At 42.0% G+C, this 16,383-nt stretch overlaps 1 protein-coding gene across 1 annotated transcript; it reads left to right on the top strand.

The window, feature by feature from the left end:
* The first annotated feature begins 4,426 nt into the window (after positions 1–4,426).
* Positions 4,427–5,966, top strand: LOC117859943 (probable purine permease 4). Its single transcript, XM_034743140.2, has one exon. It carries the CDS (start codon positions 4,569–4,571, stop codon positions 5,739–5,741), a length of 1,173 nt encoding a protein of 390 aa, XP_034599031.1. The 5' UTR covers positions 4,427–4,568; the 3' UTR covers positions 5,742–5,966.
* The last annotated feature ends 10,417 nt before the right edge of the window (positions 5,967–16,383 follow it).

Below are 16,383 nucleotides of genomic sequence, written 5' to 3'. Positions count from 1 at the left end.
CCAGTCATCAGTGTGCTGGAACGTGGAGGTTTGCAAAAGAGAGTACTACTTCTCATGCAATCGTTGCCTTGTTAGTGCCACTATTTGCCAGCACTGAGTACATTAAGAAGTAATTTCAAGAGACACCTTTGTTTTCAATCTCCTGATAAATCATATATTAATCATAATTTGGGATCTTCTTTGAATCACTCTGCGCTTGATTTAGTTAGACGCTGCTTCCATTTCTTTTGATTGTGGATACACTACCATAATGATTTAAAGTGGGTGAGATTTTCGACCACATCATATATCTATCTATCATTAAGGGCTCATTCCGAAAATTGTGGAATCAATAAATAGACGCATACATAGGATAGTCACACGTACAAAATAGTCTTGAAAACTACATAACAAATTCAGAATGGGTGAAAGTAATAAGAAAAAAAAATCTGAAATATGCCGCCTACCATTATAATTTATAAAGGAACAGTAATATCAAGAGATACCCGACATCTAATGTACCTCTAATACTGCAAATAACAGAACTCTCACAGTAAGCGCAAGAACATGGGAAAAAAGATGACAAAATTAAAAGACAGCATCTAAACTGAGAAGGTACATTATTCTGATCGCAGCTTGGGCCATTTCTCTCTGATGGTGCTCAAGCAGGATCTTCTATTTGGTGAAAGCAACTGTTACGGTCTTTGAAAGCCATGTACAATCAACAATTGGTGTTCAAATACATTTTGCTTGGCTCCATGTTTTTCCTCTCTTCAGACAGCGTTGACGACAGTGAACAACACAGAATGGCAGTGCATGGTTTGTGATAGTTACAGTGGAGAAGAGATTTTGTCAGACTTGGTTGGAATTTTCTTCTTTGATATGGTCTTTCTATACTGGGTTTTGTGTTCCTTGTATGTACCAATCAGGTACAAAGATGCCCTATGGCGTCTTTTGTCAAAATAAAAAAGGAGACCATCATCACCCCAACTGGCTGTGTTTTCATTCTATCATATTACCAGAATAGCCTCTTCAGATTCCACTGCAGAAACGAATAATTTTGACCATATCTTGTTGTCTCGCACACTGGTAGGTACAGAAGCAAAAAGCCTGATTACAAATTGATTATGTGGTGCGAATCCATCATGGACAAGATGCTTGTGTTGAATGGACCATTAAGTATCTATTTTGAAGCATCGGGCAAAACGTATTATTGCAACTCTATCATATCGAAAGCACACAATTATTAATTACGCAAATCCAATAGGCAGAACTTCAGAGAAATAACTATCATACCTAATGACTAGAGTATTGTTTGAAGACAATCTTAACAGCGCTTCTATGGTCATGCGGAGTGAACGAGAATTGCTTCAGTGCAAGGAAAATTTTATAAGCATATAGGAGATGGAAATAATTTCAAACATGGAAACATGGTATCAGCATGAAAAAATTTAATCGTGTTAACAAAGATCAGTCATCTGTCCAACCGTAAAGATATCACAATGCACTGAATTAATTTGATGTTTCCAAATATAATGAAATGCATGCGTACTGCGTAGCAAAATTCTCGGAAAACAAAAATCAATTCTCTGTTAAGGGAAAACATAGATCAGTCAATTTCAAACCCTCTTGCCTATAGTAGATGTTGTTAACCAGAACTAACTGAAAAGGATTACCAAAACCTGTATAGAAAATCATCCACTTGATCGCGCTCCACACTATATAGCAGGAAGACAAAAAAAAATGGTGATGGTTTCTATAACCACAAATAGGTAGCTGCTCCATCTTAATCTAACGTGTGCTGTTTCAGACTGTTCCACGGGGAAATCAAATAATTACCCACTGCCATGGCAGCCAGATGTGTGTGCCACAAAAATTGCTACTCTTTTAGATTGAGATCAACCATGAATGAGGTAACAACTCTTTAGCAACGGTAGTGTACTACAATATGCTACAACACAATAACATGAGCTTGAAGTAGAACTATACAGATGGTACATTTCACAATTCAGAAGAAATACAAAGACACGGTATGCCTCTCAGTCTCTCAGATTTCCAATCAGCTTGCCTTGCTTGCACAGTCTATCAAGTCTATCTGCATAGTCTACTCATCAGTCATCACCAGATAAACTAAGCACTTCGCTACGTATGTCCACACGTCATCAGTCGGCTTAGGTGGACCACTACTGCCAACAACACTACACTTCTCTTTCCTTGTCATGTCGACATTTCCGAAAAGCTACTAACACAAAATAAATGGCACTTGCAGGTTCAGACAACACTTAGACATCTTATAAATTGGTAACCAAGACATCAACCTATTAATCTGCACTGTCCTGAACTAATCTCCCCTCCGGTATAACGGATCAGCTGCCTGGAATCTTCTCTTCTCCAGCATCACAGACACCAAATTTAATTTTGTGCGCACGCATATGCTGATCAGATCACCAACACTCCAGTAGTGGGGCAAATCAACATCAGAAAGGGACGTTAGAGTGATGTGCACGCCGCGCTGGCCAGGCCTGCTAGCTGTGTGTAACACGTTAGACGATTCCATGCCCGGTGAGCCCAAGCTGCTTTTACATTCACTCTCACCACAGTCACTAGTGTTCCTTTCAGTCTACGCATGCAGCCGGGCTCCACCACGACACCGGAGCTGCGAGATGCGGAAGCCATCAAGTGGCAGGCTTGCTTTGCCCGACGGTCCGAGGCCCGGCAACATCAGGTCTCGGAAAGCTGCGGCCACAGGGCCCGTGTCCGATCTGACGATGGATTGATGGGTATAGCTCCGATACCCATGATCCCATCTGTCTGATCCCACCCAAACTGCCAATGGGCAGGTGCCAACGACTTCTCGTCGTCGTCCTGCCTTTTTTAATTGTGGTACATGTATACTATACCTGGACGTCTTTTTGTTTTTATTTCTGGCGGATCATTGATGTTCTCATGGAAGCATTCCTAATTAAGGTCCCTTTCCGCTTTCGTCTTCCAGTTTCGAGTCAGTGATGAAGTTTAGTGTTGTTCGGCTTAAAGAATTTAATGGTACATCTTCATCTCATTTCTCATTTTTGTTGTCATGTGAAAGTGGAACAGAAGAGTTGATGCTTAACCATCTCAATTCTCAAAAGTTCATAATTAGTACAAGCATGAGTGATGGAAGTGGATCATAAGATTGAATTACGATGGACCACATCATCCACGATGATGTGATTCCTCAAACTAAACATCCCATGTGTTGATCTGTATCGATCGATCTAGTATGGGATCATCCTCTGACGTGTGGTAGATCAATTTCAGTACAGACGTGATCTTTGTTTGGATTCTTCATGAAGCCCACTAGTTTTTGTGGGTGCATCATTTTACACCATTTCGTTTTATTTCTGAAAAAGAAATTAAAGGACACCCGGCCCGGCCCCTTGTATAACGACAATACTGTTGGTGCCGGATGTCCTCAAACTAAAGCTGCAAAGATGTTTCTAGCACCGAGAGGTACCTGACACAAAGGGATTCGTTCTCCTTGTGCCTCACATGTGTGATGAAAAAGAAATTTTTTTCCCAGCAGTCATCAACGGTCGTGGCCCAAGGGAAATAATACAAACGTTTTTCGTGAATAGTAAGATCAGAAGTTCATACTGCTCCAGGGTTTTTCTTTTGTCTTGTTTTTTTTTTTGCGCAGAATAGGCAATTCCATCACTCAACTTTGTCTCGATTTCACGGGTGTCAATTTTGTTCACCACCTTCTGTTTCCAGCATAATCTAGGTCCGAGCATTCAAATATTGGTGCTTGCTTTGAATAAGGTCCGAGCATCATAAGTTTGAATTAGAGTTTGGTGGAGATATTTTGGCGAAATTATTGTTCAAGTTGGTTCCTTTTCCTAATTGATCTAGTGAATTTGTGTTGATTTGCCTTGCTGTAGGAATGTAGAAGATTGCACCAGCATCAAGGGGTATTGGAGGGTGGTATGGGCTTTTCACATGTGTAGGCTAGCTATATAATTTGGGATAATTCCATACATGCCATTACAATTTTCAAGAATTTGAAAAATGCTATTGTCAGGGACTGAGGTGGCTCCCACCTGTCAGTGACATAACCGATGGTAAATTTTCAATTCTTGAAAATTGTAATGGCATGAATCATAGATGTCGTGGCATGCCAACGTGGATGGGGCCAGCATAGGTCAAGGGGCTAAATTGAACCTGAAAATAAATATTGGAGCTCCGTAGAAATTGAATTACGAACTTGTCCTTCGAGAGAAAGCTATTCATGTTTTATAAAATTTGTGTGGAGTGAGAACTGCTGATATGATGGGATACTCAAACATGACAAAAGCAAAAGGATGTGTTCGTAAACGTAATGTGGGTCCCAGGTGTATATATGTAAACATCACTGACAGTGAAAGCATCCTTTGGGGCGCAAATAATTGCACTCCACTATCGACGTTGTATTCCATGGAGTCCACTTCATGTGTCACCAACTGGGCTCTAAACAAAGGCTCACCAATCTGTACCAACACCCTCTGGAAATATCCCTCAAATACTCTGCAGCAGACGGCGCTAGAACCTAGCTACCAACAAATCCCCTGCTCATCATGGACGCCAAGACCACACAGCTCCGTACTCACCTGCTGGCCCATGACCATGATCGCCTCCCCTGCGCGCCGCCGCTGCCGCTGTCACCACCACTCAATGACGATGTGCCGCCGGTGCTCAGCCACTGCGCCGTGCGCCGCTCGCTGCTGCTGGCCACCAGCTACGCGGCGCTGTTTGCCGGATCGCTGTCGTCGAGCCTCCTCTCCCGGTTCTACTTCGCGCACGGCGGCGCCGACCGGTGGCTCGCGACGCTGGTCCAGTCCGCCGGATTTCCATTTCTCCTCCTCGTCCTTCTGGCCCGGCCACCGGCGATGGGGAAGATGTTCGGTGGCTTCACGCCGCGGTTGGTCCTGTACTGTGTCCTACTTGGCCTCGTGATGGGGCTCAACAACTTGCTCTACTCGTGTGGCACGTCCTACCTACCCGTGTCCACAACGTCTCTGCTCCTCTCCATGCAGCTGGCGTTCACGCTGGTCCTCGCCGCCGCTCTCGTCCGTGTGCCGCTGTCCTTCGCCAACATCAACGCCGTCGTTCTCCTCACCCTATCCTCGCTCCTGCTCGCGCTCCGGCACGAAGAAGTCGGCGGCGGCGGTCGTCGTGCCAACACCGGAGACGCCACGGCCACCAGCCCAGACTACTATTTGCTCGGTGTAGCGGCGACCCTCGGCGCCGCACTGCTCTTCGCGCTCTACCTGCCGGCGGCCGAGCTCCTGTACCGGCACGGCGGGGTGACGGGGTTCAGGATGGTTGTAGAGGCGCAGGTGATCATGGAGGCGGTGGCCACCACCGTGTCGGGAGCCGGCATGGCCGTGTCCGGAGGCGGCAAGGGCCCATGGAGTGGCGTGGAGGCGACGTGGGACCTGTCACCTGCGGCCTACTACGCGGTGGTTGGCGCGGCCGTCCTCAGCTGGCAGATGTGCTTCTTCGGCACGGCGGGCACGGTGTTCCTGACCACGTCACTGCACGGCGGCATCTGCATGACGGCACTGCTGGCGGTGAACGTTGCCGGCGGCGTGGTGGTGTTTGGGGACGATTTTGGCGCCGAGAAAGGCGTCGCGATGGTGCTTTGTCTCTGGGCCTTCTCATCGTACATCTATGGGGAGTACAAGAAAGGTGGCAAGTCGGTGGATGGGGGAAGTCGGATCAGCTATGGAGTTCTGGGTCAGGTTTAGTTTCTTCATTTTGAGGAATGCAAATCTTCTTAGCTTTTTTGTCTGCTGTATGTATTGTGAATATTGTACATTTTGTGAACCCTTTGTTATAAAATGAGAGAACCCTTCTTCAACAATAATAGTGGAGGGTCCTACTACAACCAGTCACTTTTGTGACATCACGTTGGGACAAACTATTAGTAACTCATAAGAAATGAAACGAATGGTCATTGGTATGGTTCCCAACAGGACGCGTCATTGATGAATGATGATAATAGCGACGGGTTGTGTTGACCCGTCAGTGATGACCACTCACCACTGACGAGTCTTTGTTATGGCCCATCTAATGTGTGTTTACATTTTTCCAGCACGCTAGCAGCTGGCTATTTTCTTGCATTGGGTTCCATGAGAAGCTCTCCAATATTTTGTTGATTTGAAGTTCGCACTGTCAGTTGGTGTTTAATAGTTTGCATCCTCCTCCACCTCTTGTTCCTCATTGAAGCTATAGATCTTTGTACTTCTTTGAATTTTTTTATGTTAGATATGTTGTGCGAGGAACTTTCCAAATCTTGGTACAATCTTCTTGTTTGAGTACAATCTTGGTTCAAGTAAGTTTTATTATTTATGTTAGATTTTGTATTACATTTGCACGATCAACTGTGAGAAGCCATGGATCTTGTGTAATTCATGAAACTTTTTGTCTCATGAAATTAAGGTAATTATTAATTGAGAACTTATACAAGACAATTATTGTGCATGAACTATGTGCAAGCTCCGGGCGTCTTTTTCAAGAACAAGAACAAAGCAGAATTACTTTTTCAAGACATGTCGAGAAATTTGCACTCTCCTCTAATCCTCGTTGGACCAGGCACAACTCTGTAGAGGTTGAACAGTTTTACACTCTGTAGAGGTTGTACATCTTTACCCACAGGTCGCGTAAAAGTTTAAAAGAACTTTAGATCTAACCATGTTGTACGGGCCAGGCACAATACCACACTTTCAAGGTGTGACTGTATATGAACGCTACGAGGCTTTTACAAAGATTTCATAGTAAGGATAGCTTGCTAAGGTTTCATGATCAACGCAATGCATAAACCTCTTTCAAACTGCGAAGCTACCATAGAGCAGATCAGTCTGAGGGCCGGGCTATACACCAACTACTGTCTCCCCCTCTTGCCCCTTTCGGGTAAAGCTACCACGAACTATAATTTCTAATTAATTAGCCAAGACCAGAGCCATGTAATTTTAATGGTTGTATTATTTTCCTGGGTGGTTCTCCATGTTCCAATTAAGCATAGTGATCTTGTATTAATGGAAGGTATAGCATAAATAAAACAAGTTTAAGCATTGGTTCATTAATACCACCTTACCCAGTTAGAGCAACTAAGCAAGAACAACCCAACAGTAAAGTAAACCCAGGTTGATCAAGGTGTAGGGATAAAAGTAAGCACACCTTAAATAGGACCCATCATGTTTATATATACTTAAAGTGCATAGCATATGTGTATTGAACATGAAAGTCAAGGGCACAACTTGCCTTACTGAACTTGCTCTTGCTGCTCAAAGTTTTGAAAGCCTTGCTCTTCGAATTCCTCAAATTGCGATCCTTCTATGCGCATCAAGCAAGTACATACAAGCAAACAAAGGACTAAAATAAGAAAACATTACATCAAGCAGTAGCAACAGAGAAAAACAAGACCATAAAAATAATATATGCGTCAACATGAACTCATAGGAGCAAGAATCGCTTAAAACGGATTTAAAACGCTAAAGATATGAGCTAAACAAGGTTTAGGGGCTTAACTGCGAGAAAACTAAACTTCCAGAGGCTAAACTTAAAGAAACTGAGGGCTAAAATATAATTAAGTATATAAACCGAAGGTCTAACATGGATTAGCAAAGAGTTGGGAAAATTCTACCTTCAGTTCATCCTCTCTTTCCCATGTTGCCTGATCCTCTGCACGGTGACTCCACTATGCCTTGCATATCTTGATCACTCTGTTTCTAGTAACCCGTGCTAGAGTATCCAAGATTTTGATAGGATATTTAGTATAGGTGAGATCATCTTGTACATTCAGTTCCTCCATAGGTAATTGTTCCTCTGGAACTCTAAGACACTTCATCAACTGAGAGATATGGAACACATCATGCACATCTGAGAGTTGATTGGGTAACTCCAATCGATAAGCTACTTCTCCCGTTCTCTCTAGAACTTTGAAAGGTCGAATAAAGTGAGATGATAACTTCCCTTTAACCTTGAATCTACACATACCCTTGATAGGTGCTACTATAAGATATACGTAATCACCTTCCTCAAAGGTCAATTCTCTTCTTCTAGTATCAGCATAACTCTTCCGTCTGGATTGAGCTATCCTTAGGTTCTCTTTAATGACTTGAACATGTCTTTCAGCTTCCTAGATAATTTCTAGCCCAAACAACTGACTCTCTCCTGTCACACTCCAATACAGAGGGGTTATACACTTCCTTCCATATAAACCTTTCTAACTTGAGCCGCAAAATGAACACTCTATATGATGACTGTATGAATCCTATCAATTGGTCTAAGTCCCGTGAAAAACTTCATGGTTAGATCCAATTAATGACAAGATGTCAGGGGTGTCCATCCGAGTCACTAACTCTGCCAGTGAGGGGCGAGCAAAGGGGGAAGGGGATGGGCAGCAGAGGGGGAGGGGGTGGGAGAGGAAGGTAGAGAAGAGTGGGAGGGGAGGGGGCGGTGGTGGTGCAGAGAGGAGGTGCCTGAAAGAAAGGATAAGGGAGGAGAGGAGGTGCCGGTAAGGAGAAGATAATTAAGGTGGAGAGAGAGGGGGGCCGCATGGAGAGGGCATTTTATCCCAGTTGGAGCCACCAACTGGGACTAAAGGCCCCCCTTTAACCCCGGTTGGTAAGTCCCGGTTGGCATTACCAACTGCGGACTAAAGGGGGGGCCTTTAGTCCCGGTTGGTGTTTCCAACCGGGACAAAATGCCCCCTCGTTCCACTAGCCGTTACAACCGGGGCTAAAGGGGGGGTTTAGTCCCTAAAGCTCCCCTGTTGGTGGCCTTCAGTGGCTCATTTTTAACCCGCAACTAAAGACACTTTAGTCCTAGGTCCAAAGTCAACCGGGATAAAAAGGGTTGGATGGAAGGTGAGTTTTCTAGCAGTGCATAGTTGACATATATAGAATTACCAGACATTAGGCAGCAGCAAGATTTAATGCAATAGAAATTCACACACTTGTGTCCCACTGTAACCTGCCAAGCAACACTGACTAGTATATCACACAATGCTTGTACAGCTCCCCTGTTGCCCTTGCCCATATATAGCTGATACCCTAATCATCTTACTACTCCTCTATGCCCTTTTTCTCACCACCACCAAGACCAACACACTATGTAGGAGAAACAAAGTCTGTACTGCTGTAGACATGTAGTTGTGAAAAAGTTTGAGAACAATTTTTTTTCTCTATAGGAATAGGAGGCATTAGGGAACACCTTGTTCGAAACTTGACATCGCCCAGTCGGGTTTTGTACCACCAGCACGATTCTATTTGGGTCGCAATGGATCACAAGAATAATATTCATATGCAACCGCTGTGGCTGGCTGGACGAATAACCCCACTTCTGATGGCCGCTGGAATCATTGCGTTTTGCAATATTGGTCGGCACCGACTACGACGTACTGGAACAGCAAAACCGGTCAAAACTTGGTCCAGCTCGGACATGTGAGCTGATGTCTAAAAATGTACTGCACACTAGACAATAATTATAGAAGTAGGTCAAACAAATACCAAGGATACACAAAGTAGGTCTTCTTTATCTTGCTCCTAGTTTGAAGTGCAATTGTGTTTTTACTTTTTTAACTCTGTGATTTTTGCCCTCAATTATTCATAAATAAATGTGATTTGGGACTTATTCTTTGCATATTTGATCCTGTTTTGACAGTTGACTAGAGGTAAAATCACACTGACGTGTGAATAGTTGAGGGTAAAATCGCAAAGTTGAAAAAACAAGGAAAAAAAATCATAATTACACTTACAAGCAGAGTAAGACCATAAATGCACCTACTTTGTGGCTTATATATATATATATATATAATATATATATATATATTGTATATATAGGGCTTGTTTCCTAGATATCACAATTTACCACTATCCATATCCATATCACCATTAATGCTCACCATGACCCGAGTCACCGGCCCACCCATTACCCACCCATTATATGGCGGCTCCTTCAAACAGCACATGAAGGCTCGTGCCAGCATCCGGCCATCGACCAATAAAGACATCGACAAAACTATTAGGTACGAGTAATTTGTAACGCCTTGTACATACACCCTCAACAGGCCATCACCTTGACGTTAGTAAAGTTAGGTAATCTGTAAGAACCGAGATAAACACTTGTAAGTTTGTACAAGAGTTATATAACTTGACCAGAGGAAAAGACATACTCTTATTTTGTGTTAAAGAAATTGTTACCAAGTTTTATCGGCCCCAGAGTCTAGCGCTATAACCATTACACCGCCGCGAGAATCTTTGGTAGTCTGTTATTAGAACTTACAAACTATGTTACTTGTGAAAGTCAATTGGAGCGCCAAATTTGTATCTTTTTACTTAGTTCAGTCTGTTTGGTGCAGCCAGTCTGAATTAGTATGAGAACCAAGTCATGACTGGGGAAACTGTATATTCTGACGATTCTGATATAGCTGATCCGTGGATGTACACTGCAGTGGATACTATGCTGGTTTCTTGATAACAGTAAACTGTTGCTGTTTCTGCAGCTCTGCAGTACCATCCTACTTAAAAGTAATAAAGAGACTTTTATTTACGAAATAGCATGTTACATTGAGATAGAGATTTAAAGTACTCCCTCCATCCTAAATTATCAGTCATTTTAGTTTTTTTGGGTTAATAGGTTTTTTATATGCATATAGATATACATCATGTCGAGATACATAAGTAAATCTACAAATTAAAAAAGCAAAACGAACTATAATGGACGGCGTTATAGTCAAATATCCATGCGGCTAGTGCTACAGTAAATATGTTTGTAATAAAAACCAAAGTTGTCATTATTAGAGATATAATACAATTTGGTATCTAGTCAACTTGTTCTATTTTAATTGATTGGTTCGAGTATATCTCTATATATAAAGTTTACATCTATATAAAAAGTATTTTATTTATATTTTGATTTGAACAGAAAAGAAATTACCCTTGGTGTATTCCTAATACTGGAGGAATAATTAGTTCCAACATGCTAAATAAACTTTCAAAAGTCACTTCTAGAGGCCTAGTTTACATAGGCCAAATGTTAGAGTAGGAGAATGTTTCCATTATCAGAACGTGATAGCGTCAGTGACATCATGGCCTACCGCTCGTTATAGAGCTCATGAGTTAAACTAGCTAACTTTGCTAAGAAGAACAAAATTCACTCAAGAATAGTATTTGTCTAGAAGAACCATTAATTTACAAAGCTTTTATGAAACACCTACACAGAAATATTTCAAAACTGTTTGTACAAAAGTTTTGTATAATTTTTTTAAAAGATATTTATGCAAAAGATTCCTACCAACAATTTCCATGGAAGTTTTCCAAAAAAACATTTATAGAAATGTTTGCGAAAGAAATTTCATGACAAATGTTCATAAAAATAAGTACTGAAAAAGTTTTCTAAAACTATTCTTGAAGAGGTTTCTAAAAGTATTTCTTGAGAAGTTTACACAAAATTTTTTTCCTAAACAAATTCCACAAACATTTTCTACAAAAGTTTTGTGGACAAACATTTCTTTAAATTTTCTAGAGAAACATTTTTAGAAAAACTATTGAAAAACATCCAAGAAACCCTTTTAGAAAAAGTTAGCTAAAACATCCAAGAAAGAGAACATTTAACTTATTATTGGCATAGTGCTTTGAGTGTATTGTTTTTAATAGTTTCTTTCAGTTTTTTCATAGGCAACACAAGCAGGAGAATACTTGTTCTGAAACAATACCCGAGTAGTTTCATCCATATCAAAACCATCTCTTCTCCCACCTCCTTTTTTTGTTTTCCACCTCATAAAAATTGGTCACATGGCAACCTTTTTAATAATAATAAAATCACACTGGGATTGGTCTTACTTCGATGATTTAAAAGGGTCATGTATGTGTGCGCATGGTCTGGTGCAATGTAAGTTTTGTGCTAAACATAGTAGAAACTAGCTTGTACCTAAACATATGAGATTTTGCCATTAGTTCCAAGTTCCAACAGTCTATCATAACATATTCTGCTTTGGGGCTATGGTCAGGTACCAGTACCAGATCGCTAGCAATTCCGAGGCAATACAAAATCCGGTTTTTCTTTTCTCCGATTAGGTATCATTGAATATTTCCCAGCAGCTGTTTGTCTTGGATTCTGTACCCAAATATTCCCTAGGAATAAGAAGGCACACATGAAGGGGACGTTTGGATACGAGGTGCTAAATTTTAGCAGGGTCACATCGAATGTTCGGATGCTAATTAGAAGGATTAAATATGAGCTAATTACAAAACTAATTGCACAAATGGAGTCTAATTCACGAGACGGATCTATTAAGCCTAATTAATCCATCATTAGCAAATGGTTACTGGAGCACCACATTGTCAAATCATAGACTAATTAGGCTTAATAGATTCGTCTCGCAAATTAGACTCCATCTCTCCAATTAGTTTTATAATTAGACTATGTTTAATACTTCTAATTAGTATCAAATATCCGATGTGACAGGTGCTAAACTTTATCACCTACATCCAAACAGGCCGGAAGTCTGGCGACTCATCAGCATTAACGATGAGTCGATGAGAGTAGCGCACAATTGCCGTGTATTCGTCCGCAGCAACCACTGCAAGCAAGAAACCGTATAGAAGTTGTCAAAATTTGAAATTTTGTATTATTCCCAATTTCCAAGCAGAACTTTTCATCTGAACGAAACCCATGGAGCGCGACAAATGATATCCATGTTAGGATAGTAAAAACCACCTCACCGTGTACGTATGTATATTCTCGGTCCATTATTGACATAGTATGTATTATGCATGGTTTATTTTTTCCTCTAATATCTGCCTTGCCCCGGCTGCTCTTAGCTACTACTTCCCCCGTTGTCCATTGAGAAGTAAGTGACAGGTTTTGCTCAACTATCGTGGGTAACCGTACCTGCCTATGCGAGTCTAACATTGTTACTACTAAGCTACCGAGGGCCAGTTTGGTGGAGCTCCTATCGGCTTTAGCTCCATCTAACACGTTACTGTTCATGTATTGTAGCTAAACTTTCACGGAAGCCAGTTTTCTCTCTTCTCCTTCCCCCCTCACAGACCGGCAAGGAGCCGGTGGAGCCACAAATTTTGGCTCCACCGGCTCCAGCTCCTCTGACACCTCTACCACGCATAGTGCAGGCACTACTAGAGAACTGGGTATTAGTACCGGTTCGTAGGGTGCATATCTCCAGAAAATGCATCCGGGATTAACCCATCGAGATAAAAGATAAAAGGGGGCCAGTCTTTTATCATGGGTCCCTGAACTGGGATATAAGACCATCTTCTAGTCCCGGTTTGTAAAACCAACCGAGACTAACGGGGCTGCCACGCCAGGCGCTGGACAGACCCCTTTAGTCTCGGTTTGTTTTACAAACCGGGACTAAATGACTCCTCTTTAGTCCCAGTTTGTAAAATAAACCAGGACTAAAGTGTGTGTATACAGCGCCATGCAGGCGCCTATAATTTCATGCATCACGTACCCCTTTAGTCAGTTGAGAGTTTTTTTATAATTAATGAAATCAATCAAACTATATATAGTATTTAAACCAATCAATTTAACTATTACATACTTATATAGACAATTGTTATACAATTAGCTAGTATATGTACAATTCTTGATTAGTATATATATACAGTACAATTAATTCCTAGCTAGCTAGCTATATAGCTCTAGGATCTTCGTCGAGGTCTTCCCGTCGAGGTGTTGCTCGGTGCTTCTTAATTTCATCCACCGTAATAAAATTCTCCTTGTGGATTTATCACCTCGTCCAGCAGGAATGCTACGAGACTTTTGCATATTGTGTCTATTCTTTTTTTCTCCAAGATCTTGTCTCGAATATTATGCATCCGTAATTTAGAAGTGAATAATGTTACACAGACAATTAAATATAAGGAGATAGAAAATAATTAACTATTAATAGTATTATTTTATATTACGTACTTCTTGTTTTTCCTACGGCGTCAACCTGACCTTGTGTGATAGAATACTTTGCATGTTCTCACAGACATAGTACCCACATAGTTTATTCCCTTGTTCCTATCTTAAGCACTTCAGTGGGAAAAAAACAAGTTATAAAATATTCGTCATATAGAATGTACAAAATATGCAAACTTCATACGTACCGGGAAGTCTGTGTCCCATGTAAGTTTTTCTTGGAATGCACCTTGGCGTCATTTTTTGATGAATTGTTTCCGTGCCCTACGGATTTAAATAATCAATGATATAGTGTTAGGCGAAAATTTAGGAAACACACTTTTGTATTAAGGTAAAGGTCCAGAATTATTAATTACAAGTGTAGAATGTCTTGAATCTCTTAGTACTCTGATAGTGGTTTCCTCAAGGAATCGAGGACGGTAACTCGGCTTCTATCAGGCTCAATTACTATTAGGATTCAATGGTAATTGTGTACGTAAATATTCATTAGTCAGATAAGGAAAAGGATACTAAGATAGATGGTATACGTACGTACAAACACTTACTTGAAGTTGTATGGAAGTAGTATGTAGCTCTTGCCACCTTGAAGGTCCAGCATATTGAAACATTCCACCAATATTTTCTCTGTAAAATCTCATAGTTGGGTTTGGTTAACTACGGATGGATCCATGAAGCTAACATGCAAGTATCCTTCTTGTCGGCACTTCTGAATTAGCCGCCTACATAAAAGGAAGACAAAGTTAGTAGGGCGACGCATGCATAAAAAATAATGACGAAGATAAACGGATACTTACAGAGCCCAGGTGCTGATGAGAGAGACATCTAGAGCATCTTGATGGTACACTTCGTATATATCTTTGAATTCCAGTCAGAGGCATTTCTCGCCTTCGCCATAAAAATCTATCAGTTTTACCTTAAGGGCGAACATGGAAGTCTGGTCGGCGGATGTCTTCATGTACCATTCATGGAATTCGTACATCTTCGGTAATAGGCTCCCTACCAACTCCGGCCTTACTAGAGGCTTTCCTAGCTCAAACGTCCATCTCGGTTGAAATGGCAGTGAAGCTGCTGGCTCGTGACCACCTAGCTCTATACATTGATCAAGTCCCACTCCAAATTCTTCCATGAATTGCAATACTTGATCTTGTTGAGACTTTGACATTGTTGCTATCCTTCTAGCGTCTCCTTCTGGCAGATGACGAAGGCGGCGATCAACAGCAGTTGAAGATGACTTTCCTTTTCTTTTTTTCCCTATATTCATCGCCTCCTTGTTTGAATGTGACATCTTCTGAAAAAATTGTAATTTAGTTGGATCAATTGTTGGTTGTGGCTCCGTCTCCCTTGCTTTTTTTGTTCAGCCCTTTTCCTGAACAAATCCTTGCATTCTGCTTGGATTTCGGACTAGCGTTCCTCTTGAGTCATTGCATTCCAGCGTTCCTCAGGAGTCAATTCAGGCTCCTTATTTGTTTTCCTCTTTTTATGTGCTGGCCTGGGAGCCGTTGGTCGCGACTTCATAATCGGGTCTCCAGCAAGTTCCTTTGTCAGGGCTGCAGGTACCTTGCTCAGGACTGCTCTTATTCCTGGTGTCATCGGTGAGCGGGGAGGAGTGTTGTTGTCGTCGTCGTTGCCAGCTAGATGTGGAGATGGAGACTTTACTCAAGCATGCATCGACGACAGTCCTGGAGCTAAAAGTCCTGGTGCTGATGGTCCTGGCGATGATGGTCCTGGAATTGACCGTGGTGGAGAAGTTGGTCTTGCCATTTGAGGAGATGGTTGTGGCTCGGGTTCTTCTAGGAGGGGTGCTGCCTCCATGCCCGGGATGATGATGTAGCGTTTGCACCATAGAATGATGCCTCCTTGAACCGCATCTCCTAATGTCCTCTCCCCAACGCCTTCCGGGAGCTGGAGCTCATAGCCTTCATATTGCCGATCAACGAGCTGCTCTACCGAGACACTAGCATAGCCAGGTGGAATCTCCATGCCATGGCTCGCCTGCGTTGCCCAGCTTGATAAGGCACTCACGTACGCTACCTGTACATATAGCAGAAATAAAGATGTTATTAATCCTGATGCGTGGTGGATCGATGGCTTGAGAAGATTATTGCATAAATATTAATTATGTATAAGAGTATACCTTAACAGTCAAGTTGCCGACCGGTACATGCAGCTCAAAGGAGGTGCGTTGCCTGATGAAATCAACAGCAAACTGGTCCTGTGGATCGAGTTGTGTTTCTAATTGTGAAGGGGCCACTAGATAATTAACTTTGTCATGCATTCTTTGTTCCATAGATTGCACTTGAGTTTCTAGGTTGCGCCGCTAGCTCTGCTCAGCTCGATCCTTTCTTCGCTTGCGGCTTCTGTAGGAATCTCTGTCTTCTCTAAAACCGTACTTCCACGGAACGATCTCGAACCTGCGAACACGTCCTAGGTGCTCAGGATTCCCAAGGGCCAATGTGA

The sequence above is a fragment of the Setaria viridis genome, chromosome 6, assembly GCF_005286985.2.
Source record: "Setaria viridis chromosome 6, Setaria_viridis_v4.0, whole genome shotgun sequence".
In the NCBI taxonomy this organism is placed as follows: Eukaryota; Viridiplantae; Streptophyta; class Magnoliopsida; order Poales; family Poaceae; genus Setaria; species Setaria viridis.
Note: the sequence above shows the minus strand (reverse complement) of the source record. Positions and strands in the feature narration are given on the sequence as shown.

What these genes read in the sequence shown, in the direction of transcription:
- LOC117859943 (XM_034743140.2), top strand. Translation starts at nt 4,569, where the DNA reads ATGGACGCCAAGACCACACAGCTCCGTACTCACCTGCTGGCCCATGAC.